This window comes from Trichomycterus rosablanca, chromosome 14, assembly GCF_030014385.1.
Source record: "Trichomycterus rosablanca isolate fTriRos1 chromosome 14, fTriRos1.hap1, whole genome shotgun sequence".
Taxonomy (NCBI): Eukaryota; Metazoa; Chordata; class Actinopteri; order Siluriformes; family Trichomycteridae; genus Trichomycterus; species Trichomycterus rosablanca.
Window position 1 is genome coordinate 8948281 of NC_086001.1, and position 24129 is coordinate 8972409.

The 24129-nt window shown below is 36.1% G+C and overlaps 2 protein-coding genes and 1 long non-coding RNA gene across 3 annotated transcripts in view; all 3 read right to left on the reverse strand.

The window, feature by feature from the left end:
• Window positions 1-5676, reverse strand: part of tmem131l (transmembrane 131 like) — a 49774-nt gene extending 44098 nt beyond the window's left edge. Inside the window, exons 1-3 of the mRNA XM_063009196.1 lie at window positions 5568-5676; window positions 2552-2616; window positions 1241-1284 (exon numbers count right to left, since the gene is read on the reverse strand). Of these exons, the coding sequence (XP_062865266.1) occupies window positions 1241-1284; window positions 2552-2616; window positions 5568-5676 (218 nt within the window). The remainder of the gene's footprint in view (window positions 1-1240; window positions 1285-2551; window positions 2617-5567) is intronic.
• A 2007-nt stretch (window positions 5677-7683) lies between these two features.
• Window positions 7684-14881, reverse strand: mnd1 (meiotic nuclear divisions 1 homolog (S. cerevisiae)). Its single transcript, XM_063008926.1, has 8 exons — window positions 14797-14881; window positions 12438-12503; window positions 11859-11916; window positions 11631-11779; window positions 11453-11527; window positions 10416-10530; window positions 8988-9032; window positions 7684-8349 (listed from the first exon to the last, which is right to left on the reverse strand). The coding sequence occupies exons 1-8, from the start codon at window positions 14797-14799 to the stop codon at window positions 8243-8245; spliced, it is 618 nt and encodes a 205-aa protein (XP_062864996.1). The 5' UTR covers window positions 14800-14881; the 3' UTR covers window positions 7684-8242.
• Window positions 14882-20521: 5640 nt separating this feature from the next.
• On the reverse strand, window positions 20522-23888 carry LOC134326706 (uncharacterized). The gene is made up of 3 exons (XR_010014559.1): window positions 23595-23888; window positions 22621-22862; window positions 20522-21313 (listed from the first exon to the last, which is right to left on the reverse strand). It is a non-coding gene; the product is annotated as an uncharacterized LOC134326706 (long non-coding RNA).
• Window positions 23889-24129: the final 241 nt, after the last annotated feature.

Genomic DNA, 24129 nt, shown 5'->3' on the forward strand with positions numbered 1-24129 from the left:
GATTTCTTGTTTGGGGTGTGTTACTGCATTGAGTGACAACTGTGAGAAACACATCGTAGCGAGGAACAAGCGCATGAGTAACTTTCTGAAGGTAAGAACCAAATAGATGTGGCAACAACGATGACGTTTATTCCAGTACTAGACTGTAAAGTAAAAGCACATTTGTTCTAAAAATGAATGACAAGTTATGCTGCATTCAATTGTCTACTATTCAAACTCAGGAATATCATTTCTTAACCAGATAACTGCACTCGAATGCGGTCATACAGTAACCAGTGAGAAAATATGCAACAATTATATTTCTTTCATGAGAAAAAACACACTTATTTTTAATTCAGCCAATGCCAAACTTTGTCAGTGTGTGGAAGAGGTGAGTAGGTTATAGTGGCAGCTGTAAGGGTAAACCTGATGACTAAAACTAAGTGAATAAATATTACTTATGCATTTATGTTGTTGTCCTTGTATGTATAAAATGAGGGCAAAAAGATTTGCATATTGCATACTACCATGACTCCTCTTAGTAAAAGCAACAAAAACTGTTCACATGTGGTCTGTGCACGTTTCCATCAAGCCCACGGATGCAGCATCGGATGCGGAGACATCTATTTAATCTGCTCGTGAATATTACTCTATATAATCACGTAACGATTATACCTGATTTTAAGTGTTTATAAAAATACAACAGGACACACATCTGATCACATGTAAAGTGAAAGCATGGGCTAACACGTGATGCTAGTGAAGCTAAGCAAACAGCAGAGATTAAATTGCAAGCAGCAAACAGCAATGTATTTGGTGCAAAAATCAAAGATGCTGCAGAAACATGGAAACAGGATCTTTTCTGCACATTTGAACGAGATTTGCAGATGCCCCTTATGTAGTAGGCAATGCCAAAGGATGAAAGTTTTTTTTGTTTTGTTTTTTCAAAACATGGCAGCCAGAGGTATAAATCAAACTGAGAAATATTGTAAAAATAAGTGATTAATATCAGGACATGCCTAATACAGCCTGTCTCAACTAAGGAGCCGCTGTGGCCTGGGGGGCTTCGTTCAGGGGTGCCAGTAAAAATATTCTACATATCATACATGCCCCTTTTTGTATGCTGTTTTTTCTTCATACATCTTCTTTCATGTCAGCACTGGAGTCAGTGTATGATGTAAAAGTCTGTGGTCTATTTGCAGACTGATGCAAGCTGATGTAAACATATGTAGGTGTGTATTTTGAGGAAGACTTTCCCTACCTTTCCTCCTGTGGGAGACTATCTGGACTTCGCTCTTCCACTGCCTGTTGGTTAACACACACACACAGCAAGTTACTCACACACTGCATTTATACACTGTACACACAGCAGTGTGGAGCAAATAAAAAAATACTTCTGGAACACATGGTGATAAAACATGGTTTCCATGGGAACAAAACGTAGAATCAGAAGATTGCTCCATTTCGGTCAAAACCGTAAGCATTATTTTAATGAAAAAAGTACCACCTCCCTCTAGACCAAAAAAACCCCCAAAACACTGAAGAGGAATAATACTAAAACTTATTTTCCATGATTATAATTCATAATCTTTATTTCTTAACTGTGTGGAACGTTCCAGGTGTGCAGAATTTCTTAATATTCTGTGCATAATTTGAAAATTGGCACCATGGTTCACTGTGTGGTTTGCACCCGGAGACAAATTTATATCGAAAACTGGCTCACATGCTCTGTGACCATATACATTTGGTCATACAAATTATACCACACTTAAAAATGATGTCAATGTCTGTGCTTCATAAAGTGTATTTATATAATGTACAGTGGATTCGAAGAGTATGTATTTACCCATCAAGCTATACTTAATCACTGATGAAGCCAAAGTGAAAAAGGTTTTCGAATACTAATTACAATATTAAAAAACTGGTATATTATTATATGAATGTATCAATAATTGCAAACATATATGAATTACAAATTAAACACAGAAAACTGCAAAGACATGGAAAAAATGAGCAGAAACCTATTGATTGTGGTCCACACTACATGCCACGCCACCATGCCACCCCTGATAAGCCTAAATTTTTTGTGTGTGTTTATGTGTGTGTGTGTGCGCATAATAACATTGTTAGTACTGTCAGCATGTAAATGCGCCCCGTCCCAATGTTTGAGACAATGTCTCAGGCATTTAATTTGGAATGAGCATATACACTATATGTGGGCGTGTAACCACAAGCTTGAATGATATTTTATTTCAAGTCCATGGGCATTAAGATGAACTAACAGCCTTCCTCAAACTGTTGCCACAAAGATAAAATAACATAAATTAACATAACGAAAAGTGTATTGAATATTCAAGTTATATCATTGTAGAACATTCTACGATAAGCAGGTAAATTAACGTGAGGAAAATATTTGTCACGCAGATCAGTAATTCATTTGAGACCATGTTTACCCATTTAAATTATACCACGCTGAATATACCTTGACTGATATAAAACTACGCAAAACACTGAGGGAAAATTAAAATCAATATTTGCATATAGAATAGGTGTGTATGCAGGTTTGACATACTTGTGATGGTATTAAGAAGTCTGCATCTTCTGCTTGCCAGACTTCTACAACACTGTGGCTCAAAGCTTTAACATGAACAAAAGACAAAAACGTTAATTTGCAGACAGAAATGCAACATTTAATCAGCACTTCACTCATAATATCCTTTCTGGATGGCTAATTTAGGTAATACGCACAGACATTAAATATGTTAACACAGTTAAAAAGGCATTTAATGACATTATGGTTTAAAGACCACAGCTTTGAACTAATGTAATTATATTCATTTAATAAAGAATAAAGTAGTAAAAAAAACTAAATTTGAACATTTAGCCCATCATTAGCATAAAATAAAACCAAACGTGCAAGCATGAAACATGATGTAAACAAAGATCTACAAAGGCACTATTCCAAACAGCACTTGACTCTTAAGTGCACACTTAATACAATAGTCTACTATGCTAACTAATTTAGTAACACAGTCAGTTTAAAGTCAAGCAGTAGAAAACTTGGGTGTAAAAGCACATAGGAAAAGTATTGGGACTTGACATTAAAATCCTAATAAATAAATAAAAAAGCCATGTTTACACACTTATGTAAGTGTTTATATAAGATTCCTCAATTCAAGTTTGTTTTGTTTTTTTACTTAAAACAGTCATGGACAATTTTGTATCTCCAATTTACCTCACTTGCATGTTTTGGACTGTCCTCCACATGAAAAGGACACAGACCGCTCCACCTGGGAATCAAACCCAGGACCTTCTTGCTGTGAGGCGACAGTGCTAGCCAACAAAAAGAAAAAAATGCAATGCAGAAGTTTGTGTCAAAAAAATACCTGAGCAAGGCTTTTAATATACAGGGACACAGTGTTTACAGTAACAACAGCACAGAAAAAAATAAATCTAGTTTTATTTCTCAAACCTTTTATTTTAGCAGTTCCTGAATTAGGGGTCACCACAATAACTCCTGACCATTAAAACAAACACAATTTGAGAGAGCTGGTCTAGTATGTTTCCAAAGTGTGGTTTTATCTCAGTGACAAAAATAGGGAAAAAAAGACCAGGTTCACACAGGAAGTGAACCCAACACTCTATCTACAGCAGTTTGTTGTTCATTGTTTTTTTGTGGCATCCAAAGCGGCAGAATAAGTGCCAGAAGACTCCATTAGTTGTGAAAAGCCAAATATTTCCAAAAAACAAGACTGATTAGTATCATTTTTACTTTGATTCTTGTTTGGCACGCAACTGAGATACTAAAATACCATTTAAATATACACAGACAGTGACAAAAGTCTAAAAACACTGGTGAATATGCTTCTATTTTGCATTTGTTTGCAACAGCTACTTGAAGACCAAAGAAAATAAAGAAGTGCTGAATGCCATAAACTTTCCTTTACAAGTCACCTGACCTGAACCCCAACGGGCGTGTGCAATCATGCTAGGATAACACACATCTTATTAAAATTTTATTTTTACAATTAAATTGTTATGCTAATTAAACGATTTGTAATGAACATATTGTATGAACGTATGAGAAAAATGCAAAACAATCATTTTACTAGTTCTCAGGCCCACTTTTGTATGCAAATGCAAGCCGGTTAGGGACAGCAGAAGGACATGAAGCTCTTCCAGACTGCATATTTTTGTAACATTTATATATCACGATATTTTACATGGTCTAAAAATGGTCCTACAGCAATTTAAGTACCTTATAATAAAAAAAGACCTAATCATTTTTTTTCTTTCTATCTGATTCCAGCAATAAATCTTTTACCAACAGTATTTACCAACAGTGTCACTGATCCTATACTCAAATCCTTACAATAACAGACTCCACTTTATGCAGGTAATGCAAAACATGACTGATCAAATTTAATAACAGGCTTTAGTTTAGTTTAGTTTGTCTGTTATTTATGCAGATTAAAAATTTACAGTTTAACAAATATCAGTGAGTTACATTAAAAAAAATGAAACATAAAATGAATGTAATGCCATCCAGCTTGAAGTTCACCACTGGCTCTGATACCATTACCTATCACTGGGTCAAGACATCCCTACTCTAAGAAACTGAAATCTTATTTATTTCCATTCAAAACAAGTGCAAGCTATTAGGTTGGCTGTTAAATATGGAAGAGTATCCAAATATGCATGTTTACGGTCGTGGTATTTTTTTTGTTAAAAAAGTGGTATTTGGTATGGTAAATGTCCATAATGTCATATATTCTGAATTATAACATTCACACAACATATTAAACAGCCAAACTCCCAGGGCTGTATATGGTATGATGGATTTGGACAATAATATAAGAACTTTCAGTTCATTTCTCAGTGTCAGTCAATTTCTCAATATTTTGTGATTGTTTTAATGAAAACAAACAATGCAACATGTCAACACACTCAACGAACACTCCATTACTAGACAACACACACACACACACACACACACACACACACTCCCTCAACTGTGACTCACTATATTAGCATTTTTACTGTTTTATAATGGCTAATTATGGGCTTCTGCAATTTCTAGTGAAATAAACAGTTCATGTATGACTGTTAAATGACCGTAAAATGTGCAGAAACACACACTGTGCAGCTATTTATTTCGATAGGTCACTTAGGGCATATTAAAAACACAGTCTGGGTTCCAACATGCATACTAACGTACTGAATAGTATATAAAATTAGTAAATACACTGCGTTAGTTATTTGACATACTATTTAGTACGGTAGTATGCTGTTGGGACGCAGCCAATACACCCCATACACAGGAAATGAAGCCAAAAAAGGGGCTTCACTAGCCTTTAAACACCCGACAAACAAATAAAACAAATGAAGTGCAAACACATAATAGAAACGTGCATTAAAGCAACATTTAAAAGACCAAAATAGCTCAATGTTTTGCTAAGGGTTTATTTGCAGTCAGTTGTTGTTGCTGAAGCGCCTTGTCAACAGTACCTCTCATTTCAGACCCTGTCCTCACTCAAATAAAAAACAGAACATAATAAAAATAAATAGCACATAAAACCGCACCGCACCTGCAAGCTGAGCATCTCCTCTGTGTATAAACGGTACTAAAATGTGTAAAACTCCAAGCAGGACATTAATTCCCGACGCGCCGTGTTGGGACTCCCTCTGCGCCGCCATGCTATCAAAGCTAATAGTGCTAACTCTGCTAGCACGGCTTCTGAATGCGCTTCTAGCAGATGCTGGAAATCGGTTTTGAAAAGAGTCGGTTCGCTGATTCTGTGCTTTTAAAGCTAAGAATCAACTCCACAGCTGCAGAATCGACTCCAAGCAAATGAACTAACAGAAAGGAAAACTAGAAAAACTGGCTTCAGTACCAACTGGTGTAAAGAAATAATAATAATAATAATAAAGGTAATGAGATATGTGTTGCATAAGCTCAGCAACACTAAACAGCATTTTAAATAGAAATAAATAAAAACAATATTAAATTTAAACTAAGATCCAACTTATTGTGACAAAATTAAAAACAAATAATAGTGCTTCAAAACCAACTATAAAAAATAAGTTCACATACAATGTAAGACACATAGCAGTCTTCGGTTTAAAGCTGCAAAAACAAAGATGAAATCAAACAAGATCAAGCAAGATTTACACTGCTTCTAAAAAAAACACTGTAGATGTACTTTTTAATTTAAAAAAAAGTAACCGGCTATAGTCTACCATAATTACTAACAGTAAAGTCCAAGCCACACATTAAAATGACATTATTAAAACATGCTGGGAAGTGGTAGCTCAGTGGTGAAGGTACTAGTAAGCAGAAAACTGCTAGTTCAATACCCACTGCCACCTAGGCCCTAAACCATCAATTGCTTAAATAATATTCGATCATCAATGCAAGTCGCTTTGCATAAGAGTGTCTCCAAATGCTTGATCTAACGCCTATGAGCAAATTAAGACAATCATCTGAATGGATTAAAGATACAAAATCAAGTGTTAACATAGCATCTAACTGGGGTTCGAGTCAGAATTAGGCTATGACAGGACCTTAAAAGGACAGTTAATGCCTAAAAACCATCTGATGTGGCTGAATCAAAACAATAATGCAAAGAAAAGTGGGTCAAAAATTATCTGTCCTTGTCAATTGCTGCTGCTAAAATGGCACAACCAGTCAAAAAGCATACAGAAAAATAACTTTTTATACAGTATAAGTGACATGAGTGTTGATTCTTATTCTTTAATAAATTAATGAAATATCACATATAATCATGTGTGACATGTAAAAATGGAAAAGCATAAATCAGGTGAAGGCAAATACTTTTCACTGCACTGTAGAAAAATAAGTTCAGCTGAAAAGTGGCTTGTTTGCTTTTGCTCCCATGCAAATGTTGGCCTACTGTTAAAGGCACTGCTACAAACCTTTACACAGATTGTTTTTATCTCAAATCAGATTGGGTCCATTGTTTTATTTATGGCACCCTGTATGCAAATGTTCTCTGGTAAACCAGTGAGCCTATTTTAGATGTTGATGGCGTGTGGAATTAAGTCCCGGAGTTGAAGGGAAAAAAACCTTGTGTCCCCTCAACAGGTTGCCAGATTACATCATAAAATATTAATGAAAATAAACTTCTTTTTTATTAACAAACCTATCCAAGAGACAGAATGTATCACATCTATGAACAGACACATATGTCAAACACCATTTAATTTACAACTGCTTTTAACTAAGTGTTTTCCATTTTATGCTTTGACTAAGATCAGCAAACATTAGTGTACTGTCTGTTGTGAGTGCTTAAGAAGGCACTAATCGAACAATAATTTAGCATATTAAAAACGATATTTTTATATGTGGACACCACTTCTAATGAATAATGTTTACTAAAGCTCACTTAACAGATATCTGAAGCAAAACCGTGGAACTATGATTGAATTGTCTAAAGTTTAAAGAACATGAATAGATACGTTTCCATAAACCAATTTATTTTCAGATATTTATAATGAATAAAAATACAAACAAAAACAATACTGAGCAAGAAATTAAATTCCAAAGCTTGTAGGAACAAAGTGCTTTGCTTAACAGGTTTACTAAACGTTAGTTTGGCTTTTACCAATGCCAAGAAAGAAAAAAATTACTTTCTTTTTTAAGGGTAAGCACTATATAAAAAATAATAATCAAGCTAGACGCTGTTTGTAAAGTCTGTTTTATTTATTTGTTACCAGTTAGCCAATGTGGTTTTGTTAGTTATGCTGTCTTATGTGCCCCATATCAGTTTTCCTCACTTGGATTAAAAAAAATAAATAAATAAGAATTGAAAAAAATTGGGGGGAAAAAAAAACTGCGATGGCACGAAAAAATGTAGTCTTACTCATTCCTAGCTATACATTTTAATGTACAATTAAATAAAAATCCTGTTATGAAAAACAGCAAGGGGTTTCCAATTCAGAATCAGTATTTTATTTACAAGCCGTTTTATTATGATCCGTGTTCAACTTGGTGTTTTGATTATAGCTGTAGAGAACACTAATTAGTGAAACACTTTTGGGAGAAATGGCACTTCAGCCCACCCGTACCATTCCAGAGACATGTTGAGTTAATGCCAAGGCATTAAAGCTGTTCTGGTAGCTTACGTTGCTTTACCTAAGATCTTACGTAGATACAATATTACGTCGACATTTTTGTTTTTACTTGTTCCACATCTGTTTATTCAGACAGCATATTTGTGCGTGTGCGTAACACAGACACTGGTCAGTCCAGATAGTCAAATTCCTCTGGGATTCCGAAGGCTTTATCCAGACGAGAATCATCCAAGCTGAACTTTCTCTTGGCCCAGGATTTGATGGCAAACACATTATCTGTAGAAAAAAAATTATTAATATAGTTTTGGTGCAAATAATGCATTAATAGGGTGCTTAGTGACAAAGAGCAAAAAAGCTTTATACTGCACAAACTAGCTGTTAGCAAACAACTTCTTAGAGTTATTTGTTTCCAGCTAGGTATCTTTATGTATTTAAAAGCACTAAAAAGTGGGACACTAAGAATATTGGTGCTTTTGAGAAGTACCTTGGTCAGCAAAGAAGACAAACAAATGGGTTTCTGCCCAAATCAAACCTAACCTCTTACTCAAAGCCCAGATGACCAAACTGAAGTTGTTATTGTGGACACATTGGAGCCATTAAAAATCCTGAACACCTAAACAGTAGAAAGGATATTCTGGAGAAACGTATGATCATCAGGAGTCTGAATTGACCTGCCAGCACTTAAAAATAATACAATAATATCTTAATTCTGAGAAGAGATGGCAGGGTCAGGGCTAAATTTCCTAAAAAAAAAGCTCTTCTGAGATTCTGTTTGAAGTCAGCATGGAATACATAATTCCACACACATAAAAATGTATGTTATATTGTAATACAACACTGTCAGGGTATTGCCAGGCATTTAGCCTTTGTACCATAGTTTATAGTAATAGTTTTTTATGACAAACAGAACTTACCAGTCCACCTGGACACAGCCTCCTTAGCAGTAACATTCTCCTTGCCTACAAAAACACATGAGCAAATAATTTCATTTGTTAACAGCCTTTCTATTATGTGACAATAAATACTGCATTTTTGCATTACATTTACTATGACATTTTTTTTTGAATGAATCTATATTTTCAATGTTTGTATTGAACACACTGTTAAATCCTTTAGTCCTTTCTTACTTTTGTCAAATCAGCAGTTACAGAAGGTTCTGTCAGTTGTTAAAACAAAAAGATTTCATGCATTAACAATTGTTGCTCTAAAAATTCCCACCACCCCACTTTATTGTTTGATATACTTGTTTTTTATTATTGTTTTTTAGTGTTTCATTTAACTTACAACCTGACACAAATGTCACTCTTGTCGAACTCGTCATAGCATTTTAACGTACAGACTAAATTAATTATGATTAGCATTTTTAGTTAGATCTGGTTTTGCTTACAGTGTTTATCTTACTGTTCTACGTTTGTGCCATGTTCATGGTTACGCTGTTTACATTAAATAAAGTATGAAGACTTGTTTTATGGGATGCTATGAGCTTGCTGGTTATCGATGAAAAGAAATGAGCAAAATGTGCATCCTTTTTTACGCCTTCTTTCAGTTCCACCAAGAAACACTGGGCACAAGGCCAGAAGACCCTGGACAGGGTGCCAATCTATTGCAGAATACCACACTAAATAAAATATTACATGCACTAATATGTGAATTTGGAACATTTTCTCAGTCAAGCACTCAAAGCAATACTGCAATATGTGCATAACATGCCTAAGTAAAAACTTTTCGTTTGTGCAGGCTCAAACCCACAGCATATTTTCTTACAGTGGGTGTGTCAGTAAAAAAGAAAACAGGTGGGTCAAAGCACATTACAAGCACATTTACATAATTACAGGGGTGGGGCAGAGACAGTTGATCTGACATTATTGCTGTGCTTGACATCCTTTGTGTGTCTTTGTTTTAGCTAAATACTGCAGAATCTACTCAATAAAGAATTTGTAAGCTAAGGAAATGGTGTTGGACGAGAAGGGCTTGATTACAGATAGAATTCCAATTAATTCCAAAGATGTTCTACAGGTTTGAGGTTTAGGTTCTTTACATGCCACTAAGGTTTGTCCACAACAAATCATGTCTTTATGCACATCGCTTTGTGTACAGGGCACAATCACACTAAAAGTCAGGAAAGAGCCTTTCCCAAAATGTTGCCACAAACCATATATTTAATTTATAAGAACAGTTTTATACAACCGATAGAAAACTGTGTGTCTGAAACATCTGAACAGAAAAATTACAAAAAGTGTACACAAAAGTTTGGTCATATGGTGCACATGCAAATATACAATGATTGTTTTCTAATTTTGATCGATTTTGATGTGCGGTCAACTTCCAAACAGTATACTTACGCATTCCCTTCACCACTTCCGGGTCACAGTCCTTATATTTCTCCAGCTCAGCATTGAGTGTCTCCTTCTGCTTTCTCAGAGTCATCAGCTCCTTATTAAGAGCCGCTCTTTCCTCCTATACACAGTTCAATTAAACTGATTAATCAAACTGATTGAGAGTTAAGAAGTGAAATGTTGATTTGACTTGTTTTCTATTATTTTATTAGTTTGTTTACAATTACTGTTTTAACACAGTAGGGGGCAGAGCAGGTCTAGAAACACTAGGTGCAAGACAAAAATATGTCTTCTTTTGTGAATTTACTGCAGGGAATCACACTTTACTCATATATTTATTTATTAGGATTTTACCGTCATATTTTATGCACTTTGGTTACATTCATGACAGGACAGGTAGTTACTGGTTACACAAGGTTCATCAGTTCAACAATTTTGCATTTCCAATTCACCTCACTTGCATGTCTTTGGACTGTGAGAGGGAACCGGAGCTCCTGGAGGAAACCCACACAGACACGGGGGGAACATGCAAACTCCACACAGAAAGGACCCGGACCGCTCCACTTGGGATTCGAACCCAGAAGGCTGTACGGCGACAGTGCTACCCACTAAGTCTATCTAGTATCTAAGGTGGCCAATCCATCTAGTGGTCAGATTCCGAAGCTGGATGGACATCAGAGTGTGCAGTGCAAGTCCACACAGACATAAGTAGAACATACATTTCACATAAAAGGTTACGTTGCGAGGCGAGGACTTAACCGGTGTCCCTGGATCTGTGTGAAACTATTACCGCAGGTTGTACCACCCTTTTGGCTTCATTAATGTCCATAATTTTAGAATTTTGTATTTACCCTGTATTTAAAATGTCTTTTTTTTACACAATAAATTGGCAACCTGTCCAGGGTTCTCCTGCTTTGTGGTTGATAAAAATTTATGGAAAAAGGCATTTGCATATGCTTAGGATCTTAATTGCATTCATTTAAATGCAATTCTTTGATTATTGATCATTTCTGCAGTATTTGAAAAAGAAAAACAGTGCTTACGGTATCCTGTCTTCCCTCTTTGGCTTTTTTAACATACTGCTGAAGAGACGCTTGGCGCTGTTTTCCTTCTTCATGCTACAAGAAAAAAAGTTAAATGCATGGAAGATCACTAAATAGTTGCTTTCCACATAAACAACATTGAAAGTTTGGATTAATGATGATAATCGGAGTATCTCACCTGTTTCTTCAGGTCCTCCAGTCTGCGTTTACGAGCATGCAGAGCTTTACTGGGAAAAGCCCAGAAATAATTTGATGTTCCCACTCTCTCTGAATCCAGCATGTTATCATCCACCAGGCTCTGTAGTACCTCTTTCACTGACATGGGGGCTACAGAGGACACAGAAAACAACCAATTATTATTTATTGAAGTTGTTTGTGTATTTAAGGTTTTAGTGTTAAAACTTACTGATTCCTTTGGTTTTGGGTGCGATTTTTTCAATGTCTTTCAGCTGAAACACATCTTTCTGGTGGAAATGACCAGACAATTAGCAAATTTAAAGCAACTGAAGTAATAAAAAAAAATAATAATAAAAATAAAAAAAAAAGACATGCAAGTAGTGGCATGAAAGTTTGCTGTAAGTGGGTTTTTTTTGGGAAAATACACCAAGTTAAAAATATACACAGCAATAGAAAAATACATTTGGTGGTGGGGAACATTCTATAGGGTTCTAGTATAAAAGTGGGATGGGATGAATGGGGTAATAATGAAGAAAAAAAATCATACATCGGTAACAATTAGTGTCCTCAGTTAATAAACCATTAAAAATGATCATGTACAGGACAAATGATAAGTGGTAAACATACCTCTGTCTAAACATTTCTTGAGTGTGTTGCATGCATCAAATTCCAAATGTGTTTATATTTACAAAATACAATTAGGTTGGTCAGTGAAAATACGTATTTAAAAGTTCAAGAGAAATAACAAATTAGATGTACTTTTTAAAAGTGTAATATGTACCAACAAATTAGAATTAAACTAACTTACCGTTTCAAAAAATATCTCCATCATGCGAGTTCTTTTCTCCTCCAAACTTAGACCTTTCTTTTTAGACTGAGAACAAGTAAACAGTAAGCAGAGATGAATGAATAAATATTTCTTAGTATATAAGCAAAAATATTTACACGTCTCTGGTTTATTTATATGATTATATTATATTATTATACAGATATATAGAAATAATCTTATTACTATTACCTCCTAGGAATGTTAGTGTAAGTTTTGTTCAAAATCAAATCAAATACAAAATAGATCTATACAATGATGTTTGAAATAATCACATTTAGCAATAAAAAAAAAAGGTCTCATTAACACTTTTAAATCCGAAACCCATCAGTATTTCTATTTTAAACAAAGAAAAACAATCATTACATTCTTAAGCTTTTAGTACACAGCTTTTCTGCTTGCTACAACAAGGGTAAGAACAAATATTGTTAAACAGATCTGCATTAATTTGGGGAACAAGGGCATTTAACACTTATGTCAACCTTGCAAAAAAAAAAAATGTATTCTGTAACCATCTGAAATGAAAAAGTACTGGCCCAGTATTATAAAGTTATTACAACTTATATTTTATACATAAGCGCACCAATAGACAGTTGTAGCCTAGCGATTAAGTTACAGGACTAGTAATCAAAAGGTTGCTGGTTCAAGCCCCACCACTACCAGGTTGTCTCTGTTGGGCCCTTAAGCAAGGACCTTAACCCTCAATAGCTCAGACTGCAGACTGTCACAGTACTGTAAGTCGCCTTGGATAAAAGCATCTGCTAAATGCTGAAAATGTAAATTTATAGAGAGAATAGATGTTACATAAGAGTCACGTGTTGTGTAGTCAATCTATGTTACTTATCATTTATTATTATTATATATATTATATATTAAATATTAATAAAACAAATAAATGGACGGCACAGTGGCTTAGTGGGTAGCACTGTCGCCTCACAGCAAGAAGGTCCTGGGTTTGATCCCCAGGTGGGGCGGTCCGGGTCCTTTCTGTGCGGTGTTTGCATGTTCTCCCCGTGTCTGCGTGGGTTTCCTCCCACAGTCCAAAAACATGCCACAAGGCTAATTGGAAACACTGAATTGTCCTATAGGTACCTAGCCGCTGGGATGCACAAACCAGTGCATTGTAGTGCCGGTCCCAAGCCCGGATGAATAGGGAGGGTTGTGTCAGGAAGGGCATCCGGCGTAAAAACTGTGCCAAATCCCACCAGCGACCCCTAACGGGAAGAAACCAGAAATGCCGACCCCGTAACTGATTTGTTTGTTTGTTTATTTGGATTTTAACATCATGTTTTACACTCTTTGGTTACATTCATGAGAGACACACGGTAATTACTCGTTACACAAGGTTCATCAGTTCTCAGGGTTATATCGAACAGTCATGGACAATTTTGTATCTCCAATTCACCTCACTTGCATGTCTTTGGACTGTGGGAGGAAACCGGAGCACCCGGGGGAAACCCACGCAAACACGGGGAGAACATGCAAACCCAGACCGCCCCGCCTGGAGATCGAACCAAGGACCTTCTTGCTGTGAGGCGAAAGTGCTACCCACCGTGAAAAACGGGACAAAGGCTGAGAAACAAGAAGATCAATAAAACAAATAAGTATTCCTACTTATACACTGTGTGTGTGTGTGTGTGTGTATATATATATATATATATAAATCAATACAAAACGAGCAGCAGGGAAGAAATATTGAATGCTTGTTCCCGCCCGGTTTCGAACCGAGGACCTTTCGCGTGTTAGGCGAACGTGATAACCACTACACTACGGGAACTGAGCTGCACTCACAGCTGGTGCCTCACTGGATACTGTATGAGCACATGAATCTCTAACAGCCAAGTGAATCATTTCAGTCATTCATACAAACTGTTAAACAAATCTTGGTTCAATACCTATGATTGTTCTGCATTTTACCATCTACCGACTGATTATTAATTCTTTTTATCAATAATATATTCGCATCATGCAGTAAGCAACAATTCCGAGGCACAAATGTTCAATTCGACATTTAAAAGTGTCGTCAGCGCAACTGACTCCCGAAGTCTCGATTCAAAGAACCGATTCTTTCGCCAACGACACATCACTACCGTATTAAACTTATTTACAGTTTAACAACGTGCTTGGATAAACTACTAAAATAAACTTATTCCCTCTTTTGTTACATTACATTACAGTGGTTTCTGACAGACAGGGTACAAATATGTCCAGATCTATTTAGCCGACTAGCTATCCAAACTAACAACAACAAACCTTAATACTTGCAACGCTGCTTACTCAAGGCAGTATTTAAAAAATGCCCAAAGCCAATGCGTTCAATAAATATGAAAACAATTCCTACCATGTTGTTAATCAACAAAAGCTCGTCTGTTTCTTCTAAATTAAAATAAAGAAAACCACTGTTTTGATTTTGCTTGTTCAATTCCCGCCAACAGTATAATACTGCGCATGCGCAACAGATAACTCCATGAACAGCTAAACCCTAGTGGTGAGATACTTCAAAATTTGGGATTGAAAAGATACCTAGTAAATACAGGGCCACTACCGATACCGATACTTTTTACTTATAAAAGCAGTTTATTTACTTCCATGTAGGGTAGAGCAATGTGCCATGATTTATGAGTAGGGCATTTATCACTATAATCAACTAAGTCTGAGGTTTTTGTTCAGATAATAAAAATAAATATCAAAATACACTTAAGCAGTTGTTTAATATAATTAGCAAAAATATACCAAACATCTATTTAAAAACAAATATTTGAGAAGTACATTAAATTAAATGAAACTTGAATGTAACTGAAAGTATACTTCATGGTAATGTATTTATTGTAATGTAATGTAAGTATACTTCTTGACTTTTTAAAAAGTATGATAAAAGTTTACTTGCTATGATTTGATTAAAGTGATTAAAGTTGGACATTAATAAATTTTTAACACGTTTGAAATAAGTACAGACATTTGCTGGTTTATTTCTAGTACACTAGATTAATCTCAGTTGATAAATCCCCTGGATTTTAGACAGGGATTCATATAGCAGTTTTAAATCAACCATGAATACTCTAACGTTAGATTTAGTGGAGGTAATTCTAGCTTTATGTAGATTAAATTTACCTAGCAGGGCTATAAGCTTAATAGCATCATAGAAAGACCATTACTGACTTACAAAAATGGTACCATTGTCTCGTTCATGTGTATTAATTTTGCAAAAAGTATTAAAGATCAACAATGACATCTCATTTCAAAAGTTTACAGAATAGCCACAACAAAAAAAACAGGTGTACAGTTGTTTCTAATTCATAGTTACAAAAATAGCAATGTGATGTTACATTAACATGAAATTTCTGAAGATATGCATTACATGGGTAAATTCTTGAGATGGATTTCTTCAACCTTATTGTGTACAAAAAAATCTGTTCACAGTTTGCCAAACTTTTTTAAGTGGTATCCAGAGAAAATCTCTTTTCCATTTCAAAATTCCAGTAGGAAAAGAACCGTGATTAACTCTTAATGCTTTTCTAATATGTACACAGTTACATTTTTGTGTGCGGTCGTACTTTAGGTTACTTTATGCCTTCAAGCATGGAAATGAACCATCGTCTCGAACCATTGTTCGAGAACCATTGTTTTAAGAGTGTGTGCAATTTAGGACAATAATCAAGTACAGTTATGTCAAATTTATATCTACTTTATTTGACAGACAAAAAGCAGCATGAACAATAAAAACATTTACCGCCACAAGCGCAACACGATCACTGTTCCACATGCTCGCAACCAACTTAGCTTATCAATGCTGTTAACAGATGACCATATATCCAAATAACACTCCCCTGCATCCTTGCTGAGCTCGTCTCGAAATGATTTTCTCTCATTTTGCCTCTGCTTCTCCAGCTTTCACTGCTACAAAAAGAGTAAACAAATAACAATAAGTGTCTTTGCTGCTACTTTTACTGCATCGCTTACTAAAACAACACATCTACAGTGGCTCATCGGTGACGTCACAGACACTAAGCACACGTGACTGACAAAGACAAAGTAGTGGTGTGCGATACTGCAAAATTGGCAACCGAGTCCATACCAAGTAAATACAGGGCCAGCATCACAGATACTTTTACTTGTAAAAGCAGTTTTTTTACTTTCATGTAGGGGAGAGCAGTGTGTCATGATTTATGAGGTAAATGTATCATCAGTATGCTATAACCACTAAATGATTTTGTAATTTTTTTATTTCTACTGTTAATTAGTTCATCATGTGCACGTTAAAACCCAGGACAGCAACATTTTTAGGCAAATATAAAGGATCAGGTTGGATCAATTCGCCCACACCTGCTATTCAGGCAATACAAATCATCAAAGGAAACATAAATGTAGTGATGAAGCTGGCAAGAAACTAAATCCCACAACAACCCCAAACATGAAGCGTGTTTAACATTAAATGTAAATACCAAATGTGGCTGTTCAACAAAATACTGCTTCTAATGTTTTATATTATTAAGTACAGTCAAAAGGCATCGTGTGTAACTGAGGAGGACATACTGCACTTGTTCTAGGGGGATTTTAATCTCAGAAGAATCACAAATACAGCTTTTATTTGGTCACTTTAAGCTCATTCAGTTTGGTTCCAGACTCCATAATATAGTTCTTACAGACACAGAGCTAGCTACTGTAGCAGCTAATAACGAAAAGCTTTTAGGAAGGTAAAACGTTAAATTGTGAAATTGCTTCATGATATTTGGAAAACGAGCTTCGGTGCCGTTGCTTTACTTTGTAAACAAAACCACGTGATTCAGAAAACCGAAGCAAGCCGAACGAAGCGACGCTAACGATCGTCGGAAGTCGGGTTGCCATGGATACGACAACATTGACCGCTCGGTTTCTGCTGAAGAAGGCTTTTGAATGAATCAGCCATGTAATAATAATAAAACGAACTTAATGTATGTTTAAATACAATAATATGGAATACAGAACATATTGAAATTTGCTCTTACAATAGTCGGAACCCTGTGGAGTAGCTTGGTAGCTGTATGTGAGTAAACCATTGTGGAGTTCGAAACCAAACTAAAAGAGATTGAAATGGCTACAGAGGAATAAATATGATGAAATATGTACAATAAAGACTTGACATTGTGTGTTCAGTACATCAACTATACGAAAGACAGCTGTGACTTAATATCGGCACTAGTGTTATCTGCTAAGTTAATTGGGGTGATTTCTGATTCTAAAAGCTCTCCGTATTTATCATTCTCCATCAAATTAACATTGTAACACGTACCTGTTTGTAAGTAGCTGCTCTCAGAAGCCGTTTTTTGCCGGATAGCCTCACTGACAAGTGGTTTTCTTAAGGCTGCACAGCTTTTTAGTCCCAATCCCTTGAGTTCCCTTCGCATTGTGCGTGTGGAAATGCTCTTACGTTCACTATTAAACATCTCCCTGAGTTCTACTGTAGTTTTTCTACTATTTGATTTCACCAAACGATCAAGTGATCGCCGATCACGATCATTCAAGATTTTTTTCCGACCACATTCCTTCCTCGAAGAAGATGATGTTGTTTCTCCACTGTCTTTCCACTTTCTAATAATGCGTTGGACAGTTCTCAACCCGATGTTAGTAGTTTCAGCAATCTCCTTAGATGTTTTCTCTGCTTGATGCATGCCAATAATCTGACCCTTCTGAAACAGATTAACATCTTTTCCACGACCACAGGATGTGTCTTTCAACATGGTTGTTTAACAAATGAGAAGCTACTCTTCTTCTTCTTTTGTGTTTACTGGCGGTTGGCAAACCAGCTTAATGGTGCAATACCGCCACTTACTGTTCTGGGTTTGGAACAGGAGATTATACAAAAGGAAGGACAAAATAAATAAATAAATACATAAATAAATAAAAGTATATACTACATTGTTTCTGTTGGATTCTTTCCGCTAGACCTGTTTCTGTTAAGAACTTGTTGATGTAACAACTTATCCTACCTCTTTCCCCAAGAGTCCTGAAAATGAAAGACCATTGTTTTGCCCTCTGTACAGATTCAAACAGTTGTGTACTATAGGTACTATATTGCTTACAATTGAAGAGTATATGTTCTACCGTCCTGGGTTCTTTACTACACATTCCGGCTGGGTGTTTGCCTATTTTCCATAAAATATAGTTAAATCTTGTGTGACCTATTCTTAGATGTGTGATGATGTTTTCTCTCCTTCTAGGACCTGCTATCCTCCCAGGTCCAACATGTCTTTGAATATTGTACAGATGTCTTCCAGTTTCAACAAATTCCCAGTGCTCCTGCCATACTGCATGTGTAAATATCCTAATTATGGCCTTAACTTAATTTTTGCTTAAAAGTACCTGTAGGTTTATTTGCTTTAATCTAATCAAATGTGGCTGTTTAACAAATTACTGCTTCTAATGTTTTATATTATTAAGTACAGTCAAAAGGCATCGTGTGTAACTGAGGAGGACATACTGCACTTGTTCTAGGGGGATTTTAATCTCAGAAGAATCACAAATACAGCTTTTATTTGGTCAGTTTAAGCTCATTCAGTTTGGTTCCAGACTCCATAATATAGTTCTTACAGACACAGAGCTAGCTACTGTAGCAGCTAATAACGAAAAGCTTTTAGGAAGGTAAAACGTTAAATTGTGAAATTGCTTCATGATATTTAGAAAACGAGCTTCGGTGCCGTTGCTTTACTTTGTAAACAAAACCACGTGATTCAGAAAACCGAAGCAAGCCGAACGAAGCGACGCTAAAGATCGTCGGGAGTCGGGTTGCCATGGATACGACAACATTGACCGCTCGGTTTCTGCTGAAGAAGGCTTTTGAATGAATCAGCCATGTAATAATAATAAAACGAACTTAATGTATGTTTAAATACAATCATATGGAATACAGAACATATTGAAATTTGATCTTAAAGTCGTTTAGTCGGTACCCTGTAGAGTAGCTTGGTAGCTGTATGTGAGTAAACCATTGTGGAGTTCGGAACCAAACTAAAAGAGCTTGAAATGGCTACAGAGGAATAAATATGATGAAATATGTACAATAAAGACTTTACATTGTGTGTTCAGCACATTAACTATACGAAAGACATTACAGCTGTGACTTAATATCGGCACTTGTTAGCTTAGCCGCTAGTGCTATCTGCTAAGCTAATTTGGGTGATTTCTGATTCTAAAAGCGCTCTGTATTAATAATTCTCCATCATATTAATATTGTAACACGTACCTGTTTGTAAGTAGCTGCTCTCAGAAGGGCTGTAGATGAATTCAGATGTTTAAAGCGCTCAGATTTCTTGTCTCCGGTGCTTTACTCTCTCGTCACTTCTGAGCTGAAACGTTAGCGTATCACCACCAAGCGGATAGCTCATTTATTCCATGTAGTTGTGCTTGTCTGGTGAATAAATTTGTCCATTTTGAATGTAGATCGAATATATTTGTCCTCGTTCATTAAAATTTAACTATACATGCTGATCTGTTCACATTTAGAAGCACAAAATCAAGAGCAAGTAGCATCAAAACAAACACACGGCATGGGAGCCCCACTACGCATGCTCCGATTCACGAAGCTGACTACGTCACGGGGTGGTTGGTGAATTTGCGTGGGGGGCGGAAAGTGCGTAAGAGGCGTTGACCTCATTTACCCTGCCGCTTCCATTCAAATTGCCCCTACTTCTGTTTGTAATACTTAACTTTTTGTAAGTATTCATATTTAATTATTATAATTATTACTTAGTATTCATATTAATTAATTAGTATTAGTATTAATTAAGTAGTAATTAGTATTAATTTTATAATTAGATCCCAGAGAAAGTTTAATCAGGGAGATAAATATACACTTCTACTAGCTTTAAAAGTGGCATCAAGGACATTAAATGTGCTTTGCATTATTTCTTTCTCTGACGACAATTAGGACTACATATTGTATGTATTTATAGGCCTATATGCCAGCGTAAATAGCTGTAAAATGCCGGTGTGAGAAGCCTTTAAGCATGCAAACAAACCGGCGCCTCGACTAAAGAACTATTGTCTTTAAGAGTGAGTGCAAATCAGGACAATAATCAAATACAGTTAGGTAAAATTTCAATTCACATACTTTATTTGTGCTTGTAAACAGACACTAAAAACATCAGCATAAAAAAAGTGTACACCAATAAAGATGGCCAAAAGAATGTGGACCAGATTTCAAATCTCATTCCAAAACCATGTTCTTGCCCATGTTCTTGTGTGTAAAATAACCTCCACTCCTTGGGAAAGGCTCCACACAAATTGTTCAAGTGTGTCTGTAAGAATTTGTGCTCACCCAAAGAGCATTGACATGATCAGACCCTGATGCTGGGCAAATAGGCCTGGATCTCAACTGAGACCAGTGGAGGTTTTTCCATGCCAAATGTATCAATCTATGTCTTTATAGACCTCGTATTTCCATTTACAGTGACATTTTTAGCATCAAGTGTGCACTTTTATCTAAAGTGACTTACAATCATGACCAAATACTGCAAAAGCCAAGTAATGAAGAGTTGACAGCACACAGCGGCCACCTAGCAGCAGCCTTAACATTTGCTTGGTTTGTGCACAGGGGTTATTATTTAAACGTTTAAGCAATCGGTGTGGTTGAAGCACCTCTACTCAACAACAATAAAGAGGATTGCCCACATGCTTTTTCCAAAAGCATTTTCAATGAACAGAAATTTTATTATTGAAAATACAAATCACGTCTTCTAGATATAAACAACCTACACCGTCACTGTACTTGCAGAAACCACGTCACAATATGAGCGTTACCAAAAGATCCTTCACCTCTTATCTTCAGGACAGAGTACCATTAGCGGACAGGAACGCAGCCCAAAAGCTTCTTCATTTCCCTGCTGAAAAAAAAGGATACTTAAGTATACTAATCTTCAATATGCTACAGTGCACTAAAGTGTTTTATTATCACACTAATGATCAATACACTTAAAAACTTGTTTTTCTTTAGTTGTACAAAAATAATAAAAAAATTGTCATTGTATTAAGTGTACTATAGAGTAATTAAGGAAGAACAAGACAAGGAGTTTGTGAGTGTGCATGCATGCGAGTGTGTGTTTGTGTGTGTGGTTCTGTGTGTGTGTAGTGTGCGTGTGATTGTGTTGGTACGTGTGTATATGTTTGTGATGTGCGTATGATTTAGTGTTAGTGTGTGTGCATGTGTGTGTATTCTGTGTACATGTGCGAGTGTAATTGCATGTGAGTGTGTGTGTGTGTATATAATGTAAGTAATTTTGTGCCAGTGTAAGTATGTGTGCAGTTAAGTGTGTAAGTGTATGTGTGTTAGTTTACGTGTGTGTAGTGTGTGTTGGTGCGTGTGTGTATATGTTTGTGATGTGCGTATGATTTAGTGTGTGTCAGTGTGTGTATTCTGTGTGCATGCATGCAAGTGTGTGTATCAGTATCACAAGCTGCTTTAGGAGCAGAGTGTAGAGAGAACATACAAAGATGCTCTGAGAATGGAACTTAAATATCAGTATCACAAGCTGCTTGTAGAGAGAACATACAAAAATGCTCTGAGAGCAGAATTTAAATATCAGTATCACAAGCTCTGAATTTAAATATCAGTATCATATTCCCTGAAAGCAGAACTTAAATATCAGTATCACAAGCTGCTCTAGCGAACAAACGGTGTTGATTGTGTGTCTGGTCGTGTGTGCATGTGCAAGTGCGTGTGTGGGTGCCAGTGTAAGTATGTGTGTGTGTGTGGGAGCATTATTGCATTATTTTGTGTGTCAGAGTCTAAGTGTGTTGGTGTATGTATGTCTTTGTGCAAGTGTTTGTGGATTTATGTGTGTGTGTTTGTGTATGAGTGTGTGTGTGTGAGTAATTCCGTGTCACAGTCTAAGTGTGTGTGTATGTATGTATGCATGTGAAAGTTGAGTATTAGTTTGTGTATGTGTGAACGTGTGTATGCATGCATGGGACTTTGTGAGTGTGTGTGGTTGTGTGTAGTGTGCGAGTGATTGTGTTGGTGCGTGTGTGTATTTGTTTGTGATGTGCATATGATTTAGTGTCTGTGCGTGTGTGTGCATGTGTTAGTGTGTGTATGTATGTGTGTGTGTGTGTCAAAGTCCATCAGTTTAGACTAGAGTTCAAGAGTCTGATGGCTTGTGGTATGAAGCTGTTTCACACTCTAGCGTGGTACCTTGTCCCAGGCGTCAGGAGAGTAAAAAGTCCACACGACGGATGTGATGGATCCTCCACGATGCTGAGAGCTTTGCGGACGCAGCGTTTGTTGAAAATGTCCATGAGAGATGGGAGAGAGACCCCGAAGACCTTTTCAGCTGTCCTCACTACTCGCTGGAGAGTCTTGCGGTCAGAAGAAGTGCAATTCCCAAACTGGACAGTGATGCAGCTACTTAGGATGCTCTCCATGGTTCCTCCATGCTGTAATAAAATTGAAACGGAAATATACTTAAAACCATTATACAGAAAACATTGTAAAAACGTTTTACTATTGTACCAATAAGTAACTTTATAAAATACACCTAAGCAGTTGTTTAAAATAATGAGCAAAAATATACCAAATATCTTATTAAAAACAAGTATTTCAGAATATTAAATTAAATGAAACTTAAATGTAACTAAAAGTATACTTCGTGCTAGTGTATTTATTAAAAGTATACAATTTGATCATTTAAAAAAAGTATGATAACAGTTTACCTGCTATGATTTGATTACAGTTGATTAAAGTTGGACATTTATTTATATTTTTAGCACGTTTGAAATAAGTACAGACATTTGCTGGTTTATTTCTAGTACACTAGATTAATCTCAGTTCATTTCAAGTCCTTTTTACCCCCCACTAGGTTTGGTAGGAATATAATAGATCACCGAGCGCTTCAACAACTTTCAGTTTAATCCGGTTTGCGTTCATCTCCGATTGTTACCGTAAACTGCATTTTTAATTTCTAATAAAGAACTGAAATGAATCCTCACTACAACGTGGGCTTTAAGGACTTGTTTGTGCACCGTGTGCAGTACATTAACTATACAAAATACATCACAGCTGATAGTTAAGAAACAAGCTCAACAGCACCGGTGCTTGTTAGCTTAGCCGCTAAGCTAATAGCGCTCTGTAATGATAGTTCTCCGTCATATTAATATTGTAACACGTACCTGTTTGTAAGTAGCTGCTCTCAGAAGGGCTGTAGATGAATTCAGATGTTTACAGCGGTCAGATTTCTTGTTTCTGGTGCTTTAACTTATCGTCACTTCTGAATGAAACGTCACCACCGAGTGGATAACTAACTCACACCACGTTGTTGTGCTTGTCGGGTGAATAAACGTGTCCGTTTTAATTGTAGACCGAATATGTTTGTCCTTGTTGGTTTAAATGTATAATTACATGATCTGATCTGATTACATTTATTAATCATTATTATTAAAGTTAACAGGAAGGCGCAAAACACAAAAACCAAGGGGAGCTTTACTGCGCATGCGCGACTTTACGTACTACTTATGGCGTAAGTGCGTCGAATTTACGTCCATATCATTTACACTATTTTCCCCCATAAAAATTGCCCCATTTATTTATGTAATACATACCTTTTTGTAAGTATTCATATTTAATTACTATTAATATTTATTAGATCCAAGAGAAAGTTTAATCAGGAAAATAAATATACACTTCTGCTGGCTTTAAAAGTAGCAT